Below are 18,589 nucleotides of genomic sequence, written 5' to 3' on the forward strand. Positions count from 1 at the left end.
CTGGTGGCGCTAGCGGGCTGTGCTACCGACAATCCGCCCTCGACCGTGCTGACTACGACCGCCACGACGCCCGACGGCGATATGCTAGAGAGTAGTAGTAGCCCAATCGATGACGGAAAGCCCGGACCAGGACCAGGACTGGGACGAGACCCGGATGGATCGCCACCACTCCTAGGCATCGATATCACCTGCCCCTTTGAACCTTCGCGGGGGACCTCAAACCGCATAAGCACTCCCGCCCAATTCAACGAGTGGGTGGACATCTTCGCCGAGGTTTTCTCCACGGCCGAGGTGGACGATATGAAATCTTACGTGCCGCCTCGATCACTACCGGTAGGAGAAGCAGCGGGGATAGCGGCAAAGCTTCGCTATTTCTACACCTTCTGGGCTCTGAAGGAAGCTTACATCAAGATGACGGGGGAAGCTTTGCTGGCGAGGTGGTTGAGGGAATTGGAGTTTCGGGATGTAAGGGTCCCTGCTGTGGCGGAGGAGGGGCGCTGGGGGGTGGTTGAGAGTGGAGTGCAGGTTTGGATGCAGGGAAGGAGGATAGAGGGCTTGAGGGTTGAGGTTGTTGGGTTTGGGAGCGAGTATATTGTGGCGCTGGTAGGGAGGGGGCTTCATGGAAACGGGGATGGAGGTGGAGACAGGGATAGGAAGGGGGGACTATTGTTAGGAGAGGGGATGAGGGAGGTGGATATTGAGGGCTATCTTAGGGATTGCGCTGGTGAAAGGTGTGGGTGCTTGGAGAAAGGGGACCGGTGAGTTTGGACTATCAGTGTTGGAGTGGACGGTATGTGGCCGTGAAATCGATTTAATAACATGATGCCGAAGCACAAGAGCAGGCCAGAGGAGGTTATGTTATTGGGTAACCGCATTAAGCAATGTCATGATCAGGTCAAGCTATTCAGAACGCTATCGAGGAAGAATATTCCTGGACTCTAGAGCCGCATTGATGATTTTCATCCTAGAAAAAGATGGACCATCACATCTTCTCAGCCGTGGCCATGAGAGAGCCTGAAAAAGTCAGTATACCGTGTGAGGACCGCCCGCCAGAAGGTTTGTAGCTCACCAATAAAAGTCGTCACCAATCTCGACCGCACCTGGCAGATGTCTTCTGGCACCAGCCAGATGGTCGCTCCCAATTTTCGTGCAATAGAGATACTCAACTTGGCATTCGCATATGCGTCTTCGTCACTCTTGCCGGGCGTCACGAGATCGTAGTCGACGTATGAGCTCTTCATACCGTTCAGCACGTCAAGCAGGAAGACACCTGTTCCGATCGCCGGGTCCTTGAACGATCGAATACTTGAATTCTTGCCACCCTTTCGGCTCATATCGTTTGCCCACTTGATCATCTCAGGATCCGTCATTTCACGCTTACCAAGACGTTGTGCCAAGGCTGATAGGGTATTTGTGATGTCTTTTCTCATCAGTTGCCAAACAAGCCCCAGCGTTAGCGTTCTTTGGCCGTCAGTAATGTCAGCACCTTGAATGCCAACCAGTGAGAAGCGGTTCTGCTTTCCAAGCTCAATTGCATAGTTTGTATTCTCGACAGCTTTGAAGCGTGACATTTCGCCACCGTTGGGCGGTGGCTTGTTAACGTGCCGCCAATTTACGCTTCCAGGAATGACTTTGTCGTAAGCTTGCAGAAGAATGGAACCGTCTCGAAGGTCGTCAAAGAGAGAGTTGATCGTTGGCTGAACATCAAGAGAGTTAAGCCACAGGGTAAATACACGCGCTTCTCGCTCTCCTTCTGCGTCGAAGTCCTCAATGTCGAGCTTGTCTTCCTCGGTCAGAGGCTCGAGACCAGGATGTGTATTGAAAAGGTTAGCAACAAAAGCAAGATTCAGTTTAGGGTTTCCTGCGACAAGGGACGTTGGAGTAAGGAATTTGCGGCAGTCGAGTTTCTCGGCATTCGTAAGCACCTGTTCAGCACGCTGCAATAGATCTTGGGTCTGTAAGGGGCTGCGAGAGCAGTTTTCAGGGGATAACTGATTCAGGAGAACGGTATAGTTCTCGCCATCCTTGACATCGTTCGAGAAATTGTTGACTCTCCTGTCCCACTTCGCATTCTTGAGATGATAATTGAACCATCGAAGTAGGATTTGCTCAGGTGGTAGGCGTAGAAATTGCTCAAGAGTCTCATCTTCCTCCAGCAATCTGTAGAGCTCAGGATGTAGCTTGATATCAATCTTGCCAAGAAGGCCTCTGCGGATAATCTGCCAGATTAGACCTAGGATCAGATGCTCTCTTACCGCCATGATGTCCTCGCTGCCAATGTTGACAACGGAGCACCCGATTCCTTTGGCCGAGTTAATAACAATATTGTTGTTCTCGGTCATATGGAAAGCATTTAGTGACTTGATCTTCTTGCCAACTCGGTTCAGCACGCGTTCGTCAATTGTGTCTGGTACACTATCATTGATGAGCTTGGCCAGAACGAGTCCATCTTTGCAACGATCAAACATCTCGAAAGTATCAGTTGGGAAGGGAAGGAGATCTCCAATATCGGGATCACCGGCCAAGACAGCATTGATGTGTCTGGTGAACTCTGTGCGTTCGTCCTCGTTAATAGTATGTGTGACATTTGCCGAGGAGCCTTGGACATGTATCCGCCCTCCAGCACCTCCTCCTAAGCTACCTTTCGAAGCATGGCCAGGTGCGGGTGCGCTCGCATTTTGCCCTCCCAGAGCAGCATGCTTGGCCGGACCGGCAGACACGCGCTGCTGTGCAGAATCTCGTACCTTGGAAATAAGCTGGTATCGCATGTCAGAGAGTGAGTTTGTGTTTGACTTTCGAAAGAGCAGCTCACGTCTACATAGTCCTCTAATTCCACGCGCCTTGAGCTATCCAGCTCCACTTCCTTCAGCGCTTGTCGTACAACATCATAAGATTGTCTTTCAGATTGCTGCGTGGCTTTGATCACAGTCGCCTCGTCCAGGTAACCCTTATCCTCGACATCGAGTTTGCGAAAGGCATCTTGTAAACTGAATATCTCGTTCTGTGGGAATTGAGGATATTTCCTGGAGCAAAGGCTCAGTCAACGGGCTTCCTAGAGTAGAAAGTATAGCATAGTACGCTACCCTTCACGCACCTTTGAAGCTTGAGCACATTCATCTTGAACAGCACATGTGGGATGGGATCGGGAATGGTGGGGCACTGAGACGTGCTGCACTACTACAGCACTTGGGAGTCTAACAACGGAATATATGGATCAGAGGAGCAACTCATGAGGTGGACGAGTCGATATATCCCTTGGAATGCAGAGAATGCGTCTGCCTATTCCAGGCGCACTTTTGACAGATCTCAAGGAAAAGGGTGACGCAGCAAGTTGTGGGCGAGGACGGGGGCCGGAGGGCCGGAGGCTGAGCCGTGGACGGGATGAGGCGCTGCGTCGCAAGCTTTCTGCAACACAAATGGGGGGTTCACAACCACGAAATTTGGACGACGCAAAAACGTGACACTAGAAGTGAACAAGTGGTCTGTATGCCTCACCATGCTATGTATGGCAAAGCACAATCACAGTTGAACGTAATAGACATGTTTCGCAGCGAATGCGTGGTGCAAAGCTCCTACCTCATCGTCCATGTCAAGTGATTCTGCACATAGCATGTGCTTATTTACTCTGCTTTGAGTCTGCATACTCGGTGATGTGAAAGTGGCTCGTCTTCCATTATTTGCCCGGTTTATCCGGAGGAAGATGGCTTCTACAGACCCCAAGAGCTCCTTTTTGGGCTCAATCTCTCCTTGGAATGTCTCTCGAGTGACAACACCAAAGCCCAAGGAAGACAACCCAGATGCAAAGCGTAGGGAAGAACATCTAAGGAAGTCAAGCGGTCAAGACCATACACACAGCAACCGACCTCTGCCCAGTCCGAGACGCTATCCCGCTGACTGCCCTCCGCTGAAATCAAGATGGTTCTACGCTGTCGATGTGCCCAAAAGAAAGCCACTTTCTGGCGAGCAGAGTGCTGATGGAGAGAGCAAGCCAGCTCCTGTTCCAAAGAAATTTACTGCATTCTCCGCTAGTGACTCAGCTTCGATTGAAACTGCTTTCCAAAAACTTGCAGATCCAGACCCAAGCCCCAATAATGCTGGTGATCACGCTTCGCCCAAGGTAACTAGGGTACCTGTCAACGAAGACTATCTTTTTGACGTAGTCATCGAAAAGCGTGAGCTTGAACCAGCGTATTGGCTTGGTCCGGTGTATGAGGTTCGGCGTGGTAGCTGGTTCTTTCCTGAAGGCTCAGGTCTCAGACCATGCGACGAGAATCTTGCAAATCAACTGGAAGAGGGTTATCTGAAGATAGCTCCATGGCGCCAGACTGCAGGAGCCTCGAATCGATCGTCCAGCCAGCCGCGTTCCCGACCGGCTTCTATGCTAGTAGAGAGCACTAAACAGTCCTCTAGCAGGTCTGAAAGTACATCTCCTGTCACCAGAGGCTCACCTCAACTACTGCCCGCAGACTCAGGCAAGGTTGATCAAGCTCCAAACAGCTATCGCCTGTTCGGCACACACATGAATACGACCGTCTCATATCAGGATAAAAACACAGCATGGCTTGTGACCGATGATTTCATGTCTCGAATGAGCAGCACGCTGGTAGGATACGGCAGATTTGGTGGGTTCTCCGGTACCAAAGTTGTGCGAGGCTTTTCTCAAGCAAGTGAAACAAAGACGGTTGACGGGGCCCGAGGGTCTGAGGTTGACACAGCGGCTGCCGAGCGCAGGTCCCTCCCTGCTGAGACCTTATCAAAGATGGGTAACGAGAGAGACAAAGCCCTGGAGAAGGAAGAAGAAACCGCTGTACCTCCAAGGAGAAGTGCTCTGGAACGTCAGTTATCTTCATTGGCAGGAGCACCAGGCAACGAGAGTTCTGAGGACCTGGCGGAGGAAGCTCGCCAACAGGAAGAAAAAGAAATGGAGGATTACAAAGAGACTGATGGCGATGACCAAGGACGTTCAATTGAACATCTTGTGCTTGTGACCCATGGCATTGGGCAGAGGCTTGGATTGCGACTTGACAGCATCAATTTCATCCATGATGTGAACACATTGAGAAAGACAATGAAGGCCGTCTATGCTAATGCTCCTGATCTGCAAGCTTTGAATTCTCCACTCAAGGATGCAAGGACTAACAGCCGCGTGATATGTCTTCCGATAGTATGGCGTCACCTACTCGACTTCCCCAAGCAGAGCGTCAGACAGAACAAGCAAGAATTTGATCTCGCTGATGCGGAGGCAATAGATGAGGACGATTACCCAAGCCTGTCTGATATCACAGTTGATGGGGTACCGAGCGTGCGCAATCTCATAACAGACCTGGCAATGGATGTTCTTCTGTACCAATCAGCATACCGAGAGCATATTGCTGGGATCGTACAGCGAGAGTGTAACAGGGTGTACAACCTATTCAAAGAGCGCAATCCAGATTTCTCTGGCCGAGTGAGTCTTTGCGGGCATTCCCTAGGTAGCGCTATCGTCTTCGACATCCTCTGCCGTCAGAGAGACGCCGCGAATGTTCGTTCCCACAATCTTAACAAGACCTCGACAGATATAGAGCGTGAGAAAGGGAATCTCCAGCTTGATTTCATCTGCGAGAATTTCTTCGCTCTCGGCTCACCAATTGCTCTATTTCAGATGTTGAAAGGAAGAACCATTGCAGCTCGTCGCCGTAATGACGATAGTAAGCCTACACATAGTCCCTTCGATTCTGACCCAGAGAGCTTGTTTGCGAACGATTCGAAGTATACACACCAACAGAAGAGCGTTATTCCTATCAGCGTCTCATCTCCAAAATGCGACCAGCTCTTCAACATATTCCACCCCACAGATCCAATATCGTACCGTATCGAACCATTGATCTCCCCTGCTATGGCAGCTCTAAAACCTCAACTGCTCCCCTACACCAAGAAAGGACTGTTCGGAACACCTGGAATAGCAAATATCGGTGCTCTTGTGGGGCAGTCAGTGGGATCGATGTGGTCCAACTTTACCTCTGGGGTGGCATCCAGTCTTCTGAACCGCAGTCTTGGCATCACTGGCGAAGAGCAGGCTCTTTCTCAGGACAACAAGTTTCACGGCAACCTCGACAAAAAGAGCCAGCAGCAGATTCAACCTGGAACTCAGATGCCTATAGCTGATAGCAAGCGTCAACAGGCTTTGGCTGATGCTACCTTGTCTGAGCCATTGTCTGACCATTTGCCAACACTCATTGACTCGGATATGGAAACGCTGTATGCTGGCTTTCAGAAGAGGCGCCTATCACAGAAATCAAGTGACACGAACCCGCTTGAGGCCCAATCCGATGAAGCTGAAGAGAAAGCCAAGAAATTCAGACGCGAGGAGGCTAAGGTCAGGGCTTTGAATGGAAATGGTAGAGTCGATTACAGTATCCAGGAAGGTACTTTTGACATCAGTCTGCTGGCAAGCATTGCAAGTCACTTAAGCTACTGGGCCGATGAAGATGTGAATCATTTCATGGTTGGGCAGATGCTTTCAAGGAGCCGGAAGGAGGAATAGATTATAGAATTAGTATCAAGCATTTCTCAATGTGTGGCATATCAATCGTTCACTCCACGTACGCTCCTCGGGTCAGCAATACTCTGTGCAGGTATAGATGGGCAAAGGTGTAGGTGACTAAATAGAGCACGAGATGCTAACAGACCTTGTTGTATGTGAGCTGGAAGAGGATGGTGTAGAACGGAGCTCTGAACTGGATTAATCCGCTCAAGAGAAGGGCTCTTCTCCTTCTAAGTTGGGTGGCGTGACCTCAGAAAAGCACCCTGCTAGAAATCTCTGAACTGCTGGCTGACCTATGAAGCAAGTCTGCAATGCAGAATGCTATGAAAGGATGCACATAGCGCGGAGTATCATGACGTGGGTTCAACACTCTGGATTGTTGCAGGCATCCAGGAGCAGATTCCTGACCGTGGTCTGCCAGCCCTCTCATGAGGGATGATGTCCACTTTGTATAATTGGAACTCATTGCCAGGGATGATGTGCTGTTCCACTGGCCTCCCCTATACTAGTAGCTCATGAGATCTGCGTTGGTAGCTTCCCCTAGGCACTGTGGATAGGCTTCAAGAGTCAGAATTAAGCTGGCGGCTCTGCTGCTGCCAGCGTCTAGCGGCTAGCGGTTCCTGTCAAGCGGTATTTCCCATTAGCCAGGTACCATCTCATTGCGGGGGTAACGCACGGGCCACCATCCAGGCTTGATATTTTTTGAACAACTCCAAAACAACATTGTGAATTCTTAGCATGCTCTCTTTTTGTTCAGACAAAGTCATTTTGCTCCTCTGAATCAACCTAATGAGCCGAAATACATTCTGGTTGGGATTGAAGACAGGAAAGTAGAGAGTACTGAGATCAGGTTAGTACATGTTTTTGGCAAAGTTCTGCACGCCCACTGACCAGATTTGAGTGCTGGGGCTACCACGGCGTAAGTCCCAGAAATTCTTTTATCCTTGTTCGAACAGTGTATCCATCGCTTCTGGAGGCAGGCGGAAATTTTGCTTGCTCAACAAGATATCATGGTCTGCATGCTGTACTGGATCTTGTTTCCCGCCCTTCACTACCTTGTGGTGTCAAACCGCAAGGCCTGCTGATCTTGCCTGTGCTCAACTGCAACGAAGAAAGCACAAAGCTCAGACAAGCTAGGACGGAGTTGAGCGTTCCATGTCTGCGTCACTTGTTGCAATCTGCACTGTGGCTATTATAGTCGTCTGAGAAGAAGAGTCCGCCCAATTTCACTTGGCTTGCCATATTGAGCGATTATCAGCTTGTGTATCGAGAAACTAAACAGTGAATGCGTCCTGGGTCAGGGACTAACCTTGTTCGTAAATTAGGTCGACTTGAGTGTCCGGGGTGCATGTTTGGGTGGGTGTAAGGTATGTCGTCCAGCAGCCCGCTTTCAGGCTCCGCTTTTATGTCTACAACACTTTATTCATTCAACCTTCTGCCACATCACATCATCTGACATTCAACACAACTATCCCTTACCATCATGGCTGATAAGCCTGGCTCTACAGGTGGAAGGCTGCTGAAGGCCACGGAACGAAATCAAGGAGAACAACTACCTCGCCATCCGGGCTTCGAAGCAGGCAAGAACTCCAAATTCGATTCTTCACGTTCTTCAAGTACCTCTAGAGCTACTGCAAAACCTCAAGAAGCATTTGATCAGCAAACTTTTGATCTCGGTGAATACCGTCCAGTAAGTTGCTACTCCTTCCTCAGGTACATTGTACTCTGCTGACCGAACTACCAGTGGGGAAACCCGCTTACTTGGAAACGAAGAATATTACAGCCCGCACCCCTGAACGTATGCACAAAGTCGTATAAGAGCTTCAGTTTGGCCGACACCATGCCTCTGGAAGAGTTCAATACCCAGGCTACACAACCATACACCGATCCAAGACGTTTGGGGTTACATGGCTCTGGTATCAGTGAGGAAGACGCTGCTGACGTGATCTGTATTCTGCACCCAAGCACGCCCGCGGCAAATGAGGCAGTGGAAGCTACCTTGAAGCATAATCCGAACCACATTATTCCCAATGCCGACCTGATAGACAAGAATGACGATGCACTATTCGATCCTGCCGCCAAAGTCGACCCCTTGAATAGAGAAATAGCTCTACGAATCTCGTCTCATGTCAAGAAGTCAGACTCGGGCTTCGTTTTTGGGCGAAATCCAGATAAGTCAGACATACTGCTGACAACAGATCGGAACGATACCATGGTAAGCAATCGCCATTTCCGAATCTACTGTAGCAAAGATGGAGTCCTGATGCTTGAGGACAACTCAACAAATGGCACCGTTGTGGATGACCATCACCTGTATTGGAAGAAAAGCAAGGAAACAGACGAATCCTCTAGCATGCTGCAGAATGGAGCTCTCATCTATATTGTTGGTCATGACGGAAAACAAATCAAATTCCTTGTGCGAATCCCGAACCGTGGAGATCAACAAGGGGCGTACAATGCAAATCTGGCAAGATATGTTAGTAACATGCCAGGTCCAAAATCAAAAATCGTGCTGTCTCCGGCTGAGCATCCATACGGCATGGTGTGGAATGGAGGCTCAATATACAATGTTATCGGATGCTTAGGCAAAGGCGCCTTCGCTACAGTCTACAAGCTGGCTACCAAGAAAGATGGCCACGTCTATGCAGCCAAAGAACTCGATCAGAGAAGATTTCGCAAAGCTGGTATTTCGGATATCAAAATCGACAACGAAATCCAAATCATGAAAGACCTTCGACATCCCAACATTGTCCAGTACGAAGATTATCATGTTCACGAGGACCATGCCTACATCATAATGGAGCTTATCACCGGCGGAGAGCTTGCTACATATATGCTCAAGAACGGGCCTGTGGCGGAACCAATGGTACAGACCATCACCCGTCAGATGCTGCACGCACTAGCATATCTACATGGTCGTGGTATTACGCACCGTGACATAAAGCCAGACAACATTTTGATCTCAGAGATGGATCCGCTGCATGTCAAACTATCTGATTTCGGCCTATCCAAATGCATCACAAATAATGAGACATTTCTGAAAACCTTCTGCGGCACCTTGCTGTACTGCGCACCGGAGATATATCCAGGTTACGGAGAATACGATAAGGGGGGAACGAAGAAGCGAGCCCGATCTGGAGACCCATCATCGAAGAGGTATAGTGACCGGGTCGACATGTGGTCATTTGGAGCCGTGCTGTTCCACGTTTTGTGCAACAAAGCACCCGTCATCACTGACAGCGAGAACACCAATAAAGCAGCTCAGATGCTCTCCAACATCATGACCCAAGATATTAACTTCGACCCTCTGTATGCTGTCGGCGTCTCGGAGGAGGCCGTTGATTTCGTCTCCTGTTTGCTTAAACGCAACCCGTCTTTGCGCCCGACCCCCAAAGCTTGCTTTGCACATGCTTGGATTGCGGAAGAGGCTGACTTGATTGACTACATGAACTTGGATGACGAGATGCCGGCCTACCGTGGTCAGGGGCTCGCTACCGTCGAAGAGGCAGACGAGGATTTGCTTAGCCCATCTAACAATGCAGCGTACGATCAAGTCTTTGGTGCGACAGGTGGCCTTTCTTTTGGGTACCTCAATCATGCAGGCGAGAGGGTGTCCAAGAGACAACGTTTCACCCTTAAAGGCAAGACCAAAGTTACAGCACCACCTTCTAGTGATATTGCATACCCAGAGCTCCCACAAGTGTCGAATTCAACCACTTCGCCAGTGAATGCTCGAGGTGAACGACTATTTGGCGAAATCACGTCATCTGCATTACGAAGCTCTGGTGTTTTTGCTGGAGCAACACCTCCCGTGAGCGTACCTGCCCTGCAGCAGGAGGTTGAGCGAATCAGTGTCAATGACTTTGTCACTTTTGAAACCAGTGTGCCCCCTCCGAGTACCGGTGAAACTTCTGCACAACCGCTTCAATACCCACGAACGCTTGCCATTCCTGGAGCGCTACCGAGCTCAGCTCCCAGCTTACTTGGTGCGGAGGCGCAGATTCGCCAGCTCAATATGGCTTCTCCAGAATCTGGGCATTCTGAAGGGACCACACCAGAAGCAGCCAATCCGATGACGCCGGAGACACGAGAAATGACGCCAGGGCTCACCCAACAAGAGAAGAGCGATACCACAACATCTCAGCAAGAAGCGGCTCCTCAACCTTCGGAAGAGCCAGTATTCAGCCGTTACATTGATCTCAAAGTTCCGGAGAGTCTTGCACATGACACTGAATTTGTGGAAGCATTCAACGCCAGACAAGCTGAGGCCAAAGAACGACGAGCTAGATTGGCCAAAGCGAAAGCGGCCAAAGCGAACACCTTCTCTGAAATAGAGCGAACGTCGCAGGAAACAGAGGAACTTGCGAAGACGATGGACGTGCGTGCCAGCAAGAAAGCTGGCTCCGGCGGAAGCAGTTCCCAGAAGACAAAACAACTGTTCTCCCGACGAACCGATCATTCGCCTCGTGAGTCATTGTACCCAACATCGAGAACTACACCTGACGGTTTTACCAAACCTTATCGCCGGTTCGGCAAACTCACCACGGTACCCGGCTCCTTTACCGATCAGACTATTTACATCAACTCTCGGATGACGTCCTGGGGTCGTGGGATTTCTTGCAATGTCCGGTATGAAGACACAACCGATGTCCGAATCCCACAGTACGCCATCCAAATCACGTACCATGCGCCGGATATGGAAACGCGAATTAAGAAAGAGCAACCGTGGGAGAACGCGCCTGGCATTCATACAGTTGTATCGACCGGAGCGTCTCACTGCATCTGGGTAAATGATGTTGAGCTGCGGAAGGAATCCAGTAAGGAAAAGTGCAGGTATTACGGCAAGATCTATACTGGGGATATTATCACAGTTTTCCAGAGTGCAGATCCCAAGGGTCCATTCCTGAAATTCAAAGTCGAGATGAACTACGGAGACAGCGCAAGGCAACGACCAGAGAAGGAGAAAGGGTTTCAGGTATTGAAGGAGTTTAGGCACCACAGGAGGGAAATGGAACGCAGAGAAAGCGAGAAGTCCAAAAGCAAGGAAACGATTGTATCTGATTCTGCACAGAAGACTACTTGATGCCGTAAGAGGCGATGGGCAGGTATTGTGGTGGCTTATGGACCAGGAGAGATAAGCGATGTCTTATGGCTGCATATTGGGGGGGTGAGAACAGGTCGTCGTCAACTTTAGTTGAGCGATGCACAATAAGGTGGGGCAATCCCTACTTTGCTACTGGTGGATGAGCTTGAGAACGGGTGGAGCATATGCAGCGTTGTCAGTGAGTAAATCATTCTCAAGTGCACAAGCACCAGAACTGGATAGGCATTCTCAATATGATGACTTATCCCAATCCCAATTTCCCTTCAGTGAAGTATCCGAAAAATCAGAGCAGGGTCTTGTCGGCCATCTCTATGGCCCAGCTGCATCCTCGTCCCAAGTCCCGGAGGGAGGGCTGGAGGGCTGCACAATCTGGGTAAGTTTAAGGGTGGTTAGTGATGTACAGAGTAGATTTGGTGGTGTGGTAAACCATGCAAGACCCTTATGGCTTATGAAGCTAAGCATTTTGGCGTGCCGCACCCCCTACATAATTATCCAGCCTTTAATGACAATCACAACTCTGGAGCTGGGCGGGCAATAACTACATCACGCCTTATTTGTTCAATTAAGTCTTACTTTCCTCTGGAATTGCATGTAAACGCTTCTCGCGACAACAACAGGAAGCAACTGGCAGTCTTTCATGTCCGCTCGCGAACAGTCTACACCTTGAGATAGATCTGCAAATACCCTTTGGGACGCCTTGGCAGGAACGGAAATTCAAGACACTTATCTTCTTCAGCTGACATCCAATGTGCTGCTGTGCCAGACGTCGACTGAGGCTTGCAGTTTAGCAGAAGCTGCACACCTCTTATCTCCTTGAAGACCGATCTGAGTCGTACTGGCGGCCTTTATCAAACAGACCCATTCCCATTCCCATGCCCGGCGCCGCTCCATCAGTCGCAATTCACCATTCGGACATTCTCCCCATCCAGCACCCTCTCTAGAGGAGCATAAACGCTTAGGGGCCACGTCCGGGCTTCCGGCGTTGGCCTCTCCACGACCAGTCCCTGCCATACCAGGCACTCCCTTCCAAACACCTCCAATGTCCCTATCTAGATCGCCTTCTCCTCAACAGGGCGGGGGATGGTCTACCCCTGGGCTGACGGATGCCTCAGACTATGACACACCACGGCGGAGAGACTATGGCGATTTGAATGGGTCCGCGTTAAATGACACTGCCTGGGCAGCTGCCAAAGCTAAGAGTCAACGAGTTCGTAATACGCCCAGTTTCACCACAAGGAATGAAGGCTTTTTCTCAAGACAAAAGAGGAAGATATCAGCAACGCTGCCAAGATTCAACAGCTTCACTTCAGATCAGAAAGATTGGAATGCAGAGAAACTGGGAAGGGGTCGGTGGAGACCTGTTGGTTATGGGAAATGGTCAAGGGTCAGAACATTGGTCGGGAACATACTTAGGAAGTTCAAACTTTTCATTGCTATGATGGTCATAATAGCCCTGACAACTGTTCTGTGGTCCAAAAGCAGTAAGTACTTGAAGAGAAAGCAAAGGCAGGCTTCAAAGCTGACAATTCACGCAGATATGACGTCCCGTTATAGACGAGCAGCACATTTTGGCGGCGGGTCAAAGTTTGTCATGATCCTAGCAGCAAACCAAGGAGGTGGCGTTATGGAGTGGAAAGGACCCCGAGAGTGGGCTATCGAAAGAGACAGCGTCAGAAATAAGAAACAATATGCCGCCAAATGGGGCTATGAGCTAGAGATTGTGGATATGAGCACCAAGAAACGCTATGCGCACGAGTGGAGGGAGAGCTGGGAGAAAGTAGACACGATCCGCAACTGTCTGCGGAAGTATCCTGATGCTGAGTGGTGAGTTTACATGATACATCCATCAAGCAATATTTGCTCACACGAAGGCAAGGTTTTGGTGGCTTGATCTGAACACTTTCATTATGGAGCCCTCCTATTCCTTGCAAACACACATCTTTAATAACCTCGCAGACAACACCTATCGTGACATTAATGTCTACAATCCTCTAAAGATCACACACCCTCCTGTGGGTGATTTTCTGGACCCTGAAACTCTTTCTCCAGTGGGAGACAACAAGTCAGAGAGTATTAACCTCGTCGTACCCCAGGATTGTTCTGGCTTCACCCTGGGCACATTCTTCATACGCCGCTCCCAGTGGACCGATCGTCTATTGGATATTTGGTGGGACCCTGTCTGCTACGAGCAGAAGCATATGGAATGGGAGCACAAGGAGCAAGACGCTCTGGAGCATCTTTACACAAATCAACCGTGGATCAGACCTCATACAGCATTTATCTCACAAAGGAAAGTCAACTCTTATCCACCTGGTGCTTGTGGAGGTGATGATGGTAATCTCGACAGGAGATTCCACTACCACGAGGAAGATCGTGATTTCATGGTAAATATGGCCGGATGCGAATGGGGAAGAGATTGCTGGGCCGAGATATACAACTTTCGCGAACTGAGCAACAAGCTGAACAGGAGCCGGTGGGAAAAGTTTAAGGACAGCATCTCAGATCGATGGAAGAAGTTTAAGGAGTCTTTGATCAAAAAGGCTGATGCACCGAAAGAAGACGCAGAGAAGCATGGTTGATTGATGGGCGGCGCAGATGCCCTTTTCTGGTTTCGGAGCAGCGCGCATGACGAGTGCTGGGCGTTGAGGCGCATCTTGAGACATCTGCTAAGGCCACGGCTGCAGGTAGCATGCTTTGAATCGCGTTCAAGCGGCATACATGAGTTGGGGTTGGGACGGAAGGCAGCTACCAGGCCAGAATACAAGGGTCGATTTCGGATGCATGTGGCCGCCTGAATTGTCGTTGGCACATTGAGCTTGTACTTTATGCCATTGCAGAGATACCATTCTACTGAACGATAGCCGTTGAAGGTTTGGAGATTTGGCTATGCTCTTTAGCTCTTTAGCTCAGGGAACATTTCTCTGATGTAGAGCCCTCCGTACATTGTGGCCTTCGCTTCGCTGGAGGAAACGATAGCTTCTCATCACGTGATTCTCTGAAGGTGTCCTCCCGCTTATGGCTAAGTCATGAGTTCCCCACCTCATTTAGAACCTGATCACGTCTTTCCACTGAAAAGCCTTCCTAGGATGCACCTTGAACAGCATGCCATTGATACGTTTTCATGCTTCTTCATATCAGCAACTGGTCCTCACTCCACTTAGCAGTCATTCACGACGGTCCCATGCTTGCTCCTCGTTCGCTTGTTCGACCCATCTGCATGTGGTGTGGCAGTATTTCTCTCGGCATCAATTTGCGCTTCTGCTCTCCTTCCCGTCTCCCTGCCTGGTTCTCCGGGCCCATGTTCCTCGTTTCGCTTTCCTTTTCTTCGACTCTTTCTCCGTTGATTTCTTTCTCTCCTCTTCATGACCGATTGACATGATCAGGCCCTCGAGGTCGAGGGCGCTGCCCGAGCAGTTGTCCCTGTCGAATTGACGACTTTCGATCTGCACGTCTTGCATGGGGTTTTGCATCGTGAGTTCGCCAATGACGAAGTTGCATCTCTTTTTTCTCTGTGAATTCGTAGTCACTATTATGGGGTGCCATGTCTCACGAGCCGGCTTTGACGCGTGTCTGAATGGAGGCATTTCTCGAGATGAAGATTGCGCACCTGTTTCGAGCTATCAGTTGGGCCAGATTACAGATGCTGCTCGGAAAATATGCTCGGACTGTTCTTACTCGCCTTGGGAGCAAGGTGAAATGGCTGACCACGTCACAATACACTATCACGGCCGAAGAAAATCGACAAGAGCACACATTGACCTGCGAAGCGCTGCTAAAGGTAAATTTCTACGAGAGCTCTGCTTGAACTTTAGGCAACTCATCGTTTCTTCTACTAACTAATACTGCTACCATGGTGCCAGCTACGACACTTCAGACCAGCTCGTAGATAACCTTGTTTCCTCAATTAGGTACAGACTGCATCTCCTGCTTCTGGTCTTCAACAAGCTTCTCGAGTTCTCCTCTTCGCTTCAACCTCGAAGCCAAGTTGTGTTCTTCCGCCATTGCCCGCTTTCTGTTCCCTTCAGCTGTTCCCGAAAGGTTAGGGAAGACCTTCCCTCCACTGCGGCCCTGCAGTTCTTCGCGTTGGGTGTAGAAGTTGAGGATCAACTTGCGAGCTAGAGAGTGCATGAAAATGGATCTTTCATCAAGCTGGTAAGAAAACAAAAACTGCCGAACCGCATAAAATTGTGCTCTGTAAGAACGGAACAACCCGTTAGGAGGTCGTCGTGAAACAGATTCTAGCAGCGACAAACATCTGCGTTGTTGGGATATTGCTACGCTGTAGAGCACGGTGATGTTCGCAAGGAGTTTGTCGCACAGTTCCTGTTCCTTGCTTCCGAGTATTGCTAGGAACTGAAGTAGGCCTTTGCCGCCTTTCACTTCTGGCTCATGAGGAACCATTTGATGCAGAAGAGGTATGGTGATACTGTCCCGAATGGTGTTGCTATTCCCGTCCGCCTCCTGCTGCTGTTCAGTCTTACCAGTATTTGGGGTTGAGGGCTGAGCTGTGGTGCTTGGGCGAGCAGCAACTCCATTGGATCCTGTATTTTCTTTCTCTATTTCTCCAAGCTAGTGAAGAGACGAGGCTATACCAGCGGTTTTCCGGCGAGGTCTTGCTTCCAGTTTGCAATTTCATCATCCTTCCCTTGAGCCTGCTTCCCCAGATTCCTGACCTTACTCTCCATTTGTGCACAGGCATCCTTAAGCTTCTGGCTTTCCTTTCTCAGGGCAGCTTGCTCGTGAGAAAGGACTGCTGTCAAGGAGGAAAGCGACATTTTCAGACGGTCATTTTCCTCGGTCAAGTCTTTCGCTTGCTGCAAAGACGTCTGATATGCCACCGCTCGATCTGCGAGGTAGTCCTTAAGCTTTGCATATTCTTTCAGCAGCGCTTCATGTCGAGATCGTTCACTTTCCTGCTCGTGAAAGAGCTCGTTGATTTTGCTGATAGCTTCCTGTTGCTTTGCCTTCAGCTCACTTTGCACTGGAGCCATTCATATGTCAGTAGCTTGTGTAGTGTCTGCCATAGATTTTGTCTCAGGAGTGTAGCCAAGCTGAATGGACGAGCAGGTCGTGTAGCGCTCAGATGCTGTGAAGTGGTGGTGAGGGACAAGACGGTTCTCCCAATTCTGAGGAACTCAAAGGTTTGTGAACTACAAAAGAGGTGCAAGTTCAAGTAGGGTATAGTTTGAACTCTCTGGCCCGGGTATGCTGGGTAGTTACGTTCATTCATTGAAGTGAGAAGAACACAACAGGCGCAAAGGTGAGGGCTAATACGCTTGCCGCAAGAACTCGAACTCAATGATTCGAATATGGACCACCAATTCAGTCCCATCTAACCAAATGGCATCAGAATCTTACCTAATCTCTGTCTCCTCCGGATGGTGTCTTGCACATTCAAGGACTTCCAGTTTCGACCAAGCTCTTGCATATGTCTCTAACTGCTACCAGCTGAAAGATGGATGAATCGCAAAGATTGAGGCCGAGACTGTGAATGGAGCAACAGAGTACTCAAAGCTGCGAAGCCGAATGGTATCTCTCTTGTCCACGCCGCCGGCCGCCCGCCGCCAATGGGTTACAGCATTCCGAGTGCACTGTCATACGAGTGCCCATAAATCTGCTTCCCCTGATCCCCTTCTCAACCCAGAAACAGAACCAGTAGGGAGCACAGGGTTGTCTGTACTATTCCCGAAGCGCCCTATCCACCACATTCACCATACAAGCTTTCTCCACACGCACCGGCCCCATCCCAAGTAGAAGCACACATCCCACATCTATGACCCAATTCCTGCCCTCCTGATCCCAAAGGCCTCAATACCCTTCTCAAACACACCCAGTGGCACTCCACACTCCGCCTAGAAACCCATCCGTTGCAGAATCATCCCTCCACATCAAATCCTTCACTCTCGGCACACTTGGCAAAAAGTGAGGTCTCTTCATCCTGGAAGCCTCTCTTCGCACCAGATGTCATACGTCAATGAATCCCGTGGACAGCCATGAACCTTTCACTTCGGGTTAAACCACCGTGTGGTTGCATATTCTGCTGAAATTTTGATGGACGGTTTGGGGGTTAATCAGAACTAGGTGGGGATAGGATGATGGGGTCTTAGGATGCATGAGGAGGGTGGTAGGTCGTTGGAGAATACTTATGATGCGGTTTTATGGTGGGCGGCGGTGGCGTTGTGGACGGCTGCAATAAAAAAAAGGGGGAAGAAGCTTGGCATTGATCGGATTCTTTAAGGAAGCTATTAACTTAGGGGGATACCCGTGATGGAGGCCTCTAGGTGAACACGACTTCGCTGGAGATGGCAGTTCAGGGTGACTTGGAGTAGCTCTATAATGATAGGTATTATGAAAAAAGACATTGCAATCTATCTCGCACTATGTAGAAAGGCACCACAAAAGCCAGTAACGCCTCAAAACATCATTTCATGACCACATTTCAACCCACAGACCTTCGTGCATCATCCTCTGATCCATCTCCTAAAACCCATCAGGAACCGGCTGAAAACACCTCTCCACCGCCCTCCTCAGCCGTTCCGTCCACTCCTGGCCCGCTGTCCCCTCAACAGTAGGCTCCGAAGACGCGTCTGAAGCAGGGTAGACGGATTCTTCTGATGGCGACAAAGACGACGAAGAGCCGTCATGGCCCAGGCGCCCTCCGGTATGATGACGTGGCCGCTTGGAACGGTGAGAAGGCCGGCCGTTCTGTTCGGCGGTGCGGGGGGGTTCGATCGGTCCATTGAAGGCGGCTGGGCGGTCACGCTTGCGTGTTGATGTTGCTCGCGTGGTGGGGAGGTCGTGGGTAGGATGATGACGACGGGGGAGTAGAGGGGAGGATGAGGATGAAGAAGAAGAAGAAGAAGAAGAAGAAGAGAGGGAGGAAATAGGGGAGGAGGAGATTGAGAGGGCGGGAGAGGGGAGGATCAGAGGCGAGATTGGCGGGTGCCCTGCCACGTCTTCCT

At 50.0% G+C, this 18,589-nt stretch overlaps 8 protein-coding genes across 8 annotated transcripts in view; 4 read left to right on the plus strand and 4 right to left on the minus strand.

Moving 5' to 3' along the window:
* Positions 1-81: 81 nt before the first annotated feature.
* EPUS_06670 (uncharacterized protein) lies at positions 82-762 on the plus strand (the record flags this gene model as incomplete). The annotated part of the gene is made up of 1 exon (XM_007807140.1): positions 82-762. The coding sequence occupies one exon, from the start codon at positions 82-84 to the stop codon at positions 760-762; it is 681 nt and encodes a 226-aa protein (XP_007805331.1).
* Positions 763-982: 220 nt separating this feature from the next.
* EPUS_06671 (uncharacterized protein) lies at positions 983-3,117 on the minus strand (the record flags this gene model as incomplete). Its single annotated transcript, XM_007807141.1, has 4 exons — positions 983-1,014; positions 1,070-2,756; positions 2,813-3,023; positions 3,095-3,117. 4 exons carry the CDS (start codon positions 3,115-3,117, stop codon positions 983-985), a joined length of 1,953 nt encoding a protein of 650 aa, XP_007805332.1.
* Positions 3,118-3,700: 583 nt separating this feature from the next.
* Positions 3,701-6,523, plus strand: EPUS_06672 (uncharacterized protein; the record flags this gene model as incomplete). Its single annotated transcript, XM_007807142.1, has 1 exon — positions 3,701-6,523. One exon carries the CDS (start codon positions 3,701-3,703, stop codon positions 6,521-6,523), a length of 2,823 nt encoding a protein of 940 aa, XP_007805333.1.
* Positions 6,524-8,006: 1,483 nt separating this feature from the next.
* Positions 8,007-11,606, plus strand: EPUS_06673 (uncharacterized protein; the record flags this gene model as incomplete). The annotated part of the gene is made up of 2 exons (XM_007807143.1): positions 8,007-8,213; positions 8,268-11,606. 2 exons carry the CDS (start codon positions 8,007-8,009, stop codon positions 11,604-11,606), a joined length of 3,546 nt encoding a protein of 1,181 aa, XP_007805334.1.
* Positions 11,607-12,666: 1,060 nt separating this feature from the next.
* EPUS_06674 (uncharacterized protein) lies at positions 12,667-14,206 on the plus strand (the record flags this gene model as incomplete). Its single annotated transcript, XM_007807144.1, has 5 exons — positions 12,667-12,834; positions 12,885-13,023; positions 13,079-13,108; positions 13,163-13,451; positions 13,504-14,206. The coding sequence occupies 5 exons, from the start codon at positions 12,667-12,669 to the stop codon at positions 14,204-14,206; spliced, it is 1,329 nt and encodes a 442-aa protein (XP_007805335.1).
* Positions 14,207-14,872: 666 nt separating this feature from the next.
* On the minus strand, positions 14,873-15,211 carry EPUS_06675 (uncharacterized protein; the record flags this gene model as incomplete). The annotated part of the gene is made up of 1 exon (XM_007807145.1): positions 14,873-15,211. One exon carries the CDS (start codon positions 15,209-15,211, stop codon positions 14,873-14,875), a length of 339 nt encoding a protein of 112 aa, XP_007805336.1.
* Positions 15,212-15,527: 316 nt separating this feature from the next.
* EPUS_06676 (uncharacterized protein) lies at positions 15,528-16,618 on the minus strand (the record flags this gene model as incomplete). Its single annotated transcript, XM_007807146.1, has 2 exons — positions 15,528-16,088; positions 16,220-16,618. The coding sequence occupies 2 exons, from the start codon at positions 16,616-16,618 to the stop codon at positions 15,528-15,530; spliced, it is 960 nt and encodes a 319-aa protein (XP_007805337.1).
* A 1,489-nt stretch (positions 16,619-18,107) lies between these two features.
* EPUS_06677 (uncharacterized protein) overlaps positions 18,108-18,589 on the minus strand; it is a gene marked incomplete at both ends in the record, with an annotated part of 896 nt that continues 414 nt past the window's right edge. Inside the window, one exon of the mRNA XM_007807147.1 lies at positions 18,108-18,574. Within this exon, the coding sequence (XP_007805338.1) occupies positions 18,108-18,574 (467 nt within the window). The remainder of the gene's footprint in view (positions 18,575-18,589) is intronic.

The sequence above is a fragment of the Endocarpon pusillum genome (genome assembly GCF_000464535.1).
Source record: "Endocarpon pusillum Z07020 unplaced genomic scaffold scaffold6566, whole genome shotgun sequence".
Taxonomy (NCBI): Eukaryota; Fungi; Ascomycota; class Eurotiomycetes; order Verrucariales; family Verrucariaceae; genus Endocarpon; species Endocarpon pusillum.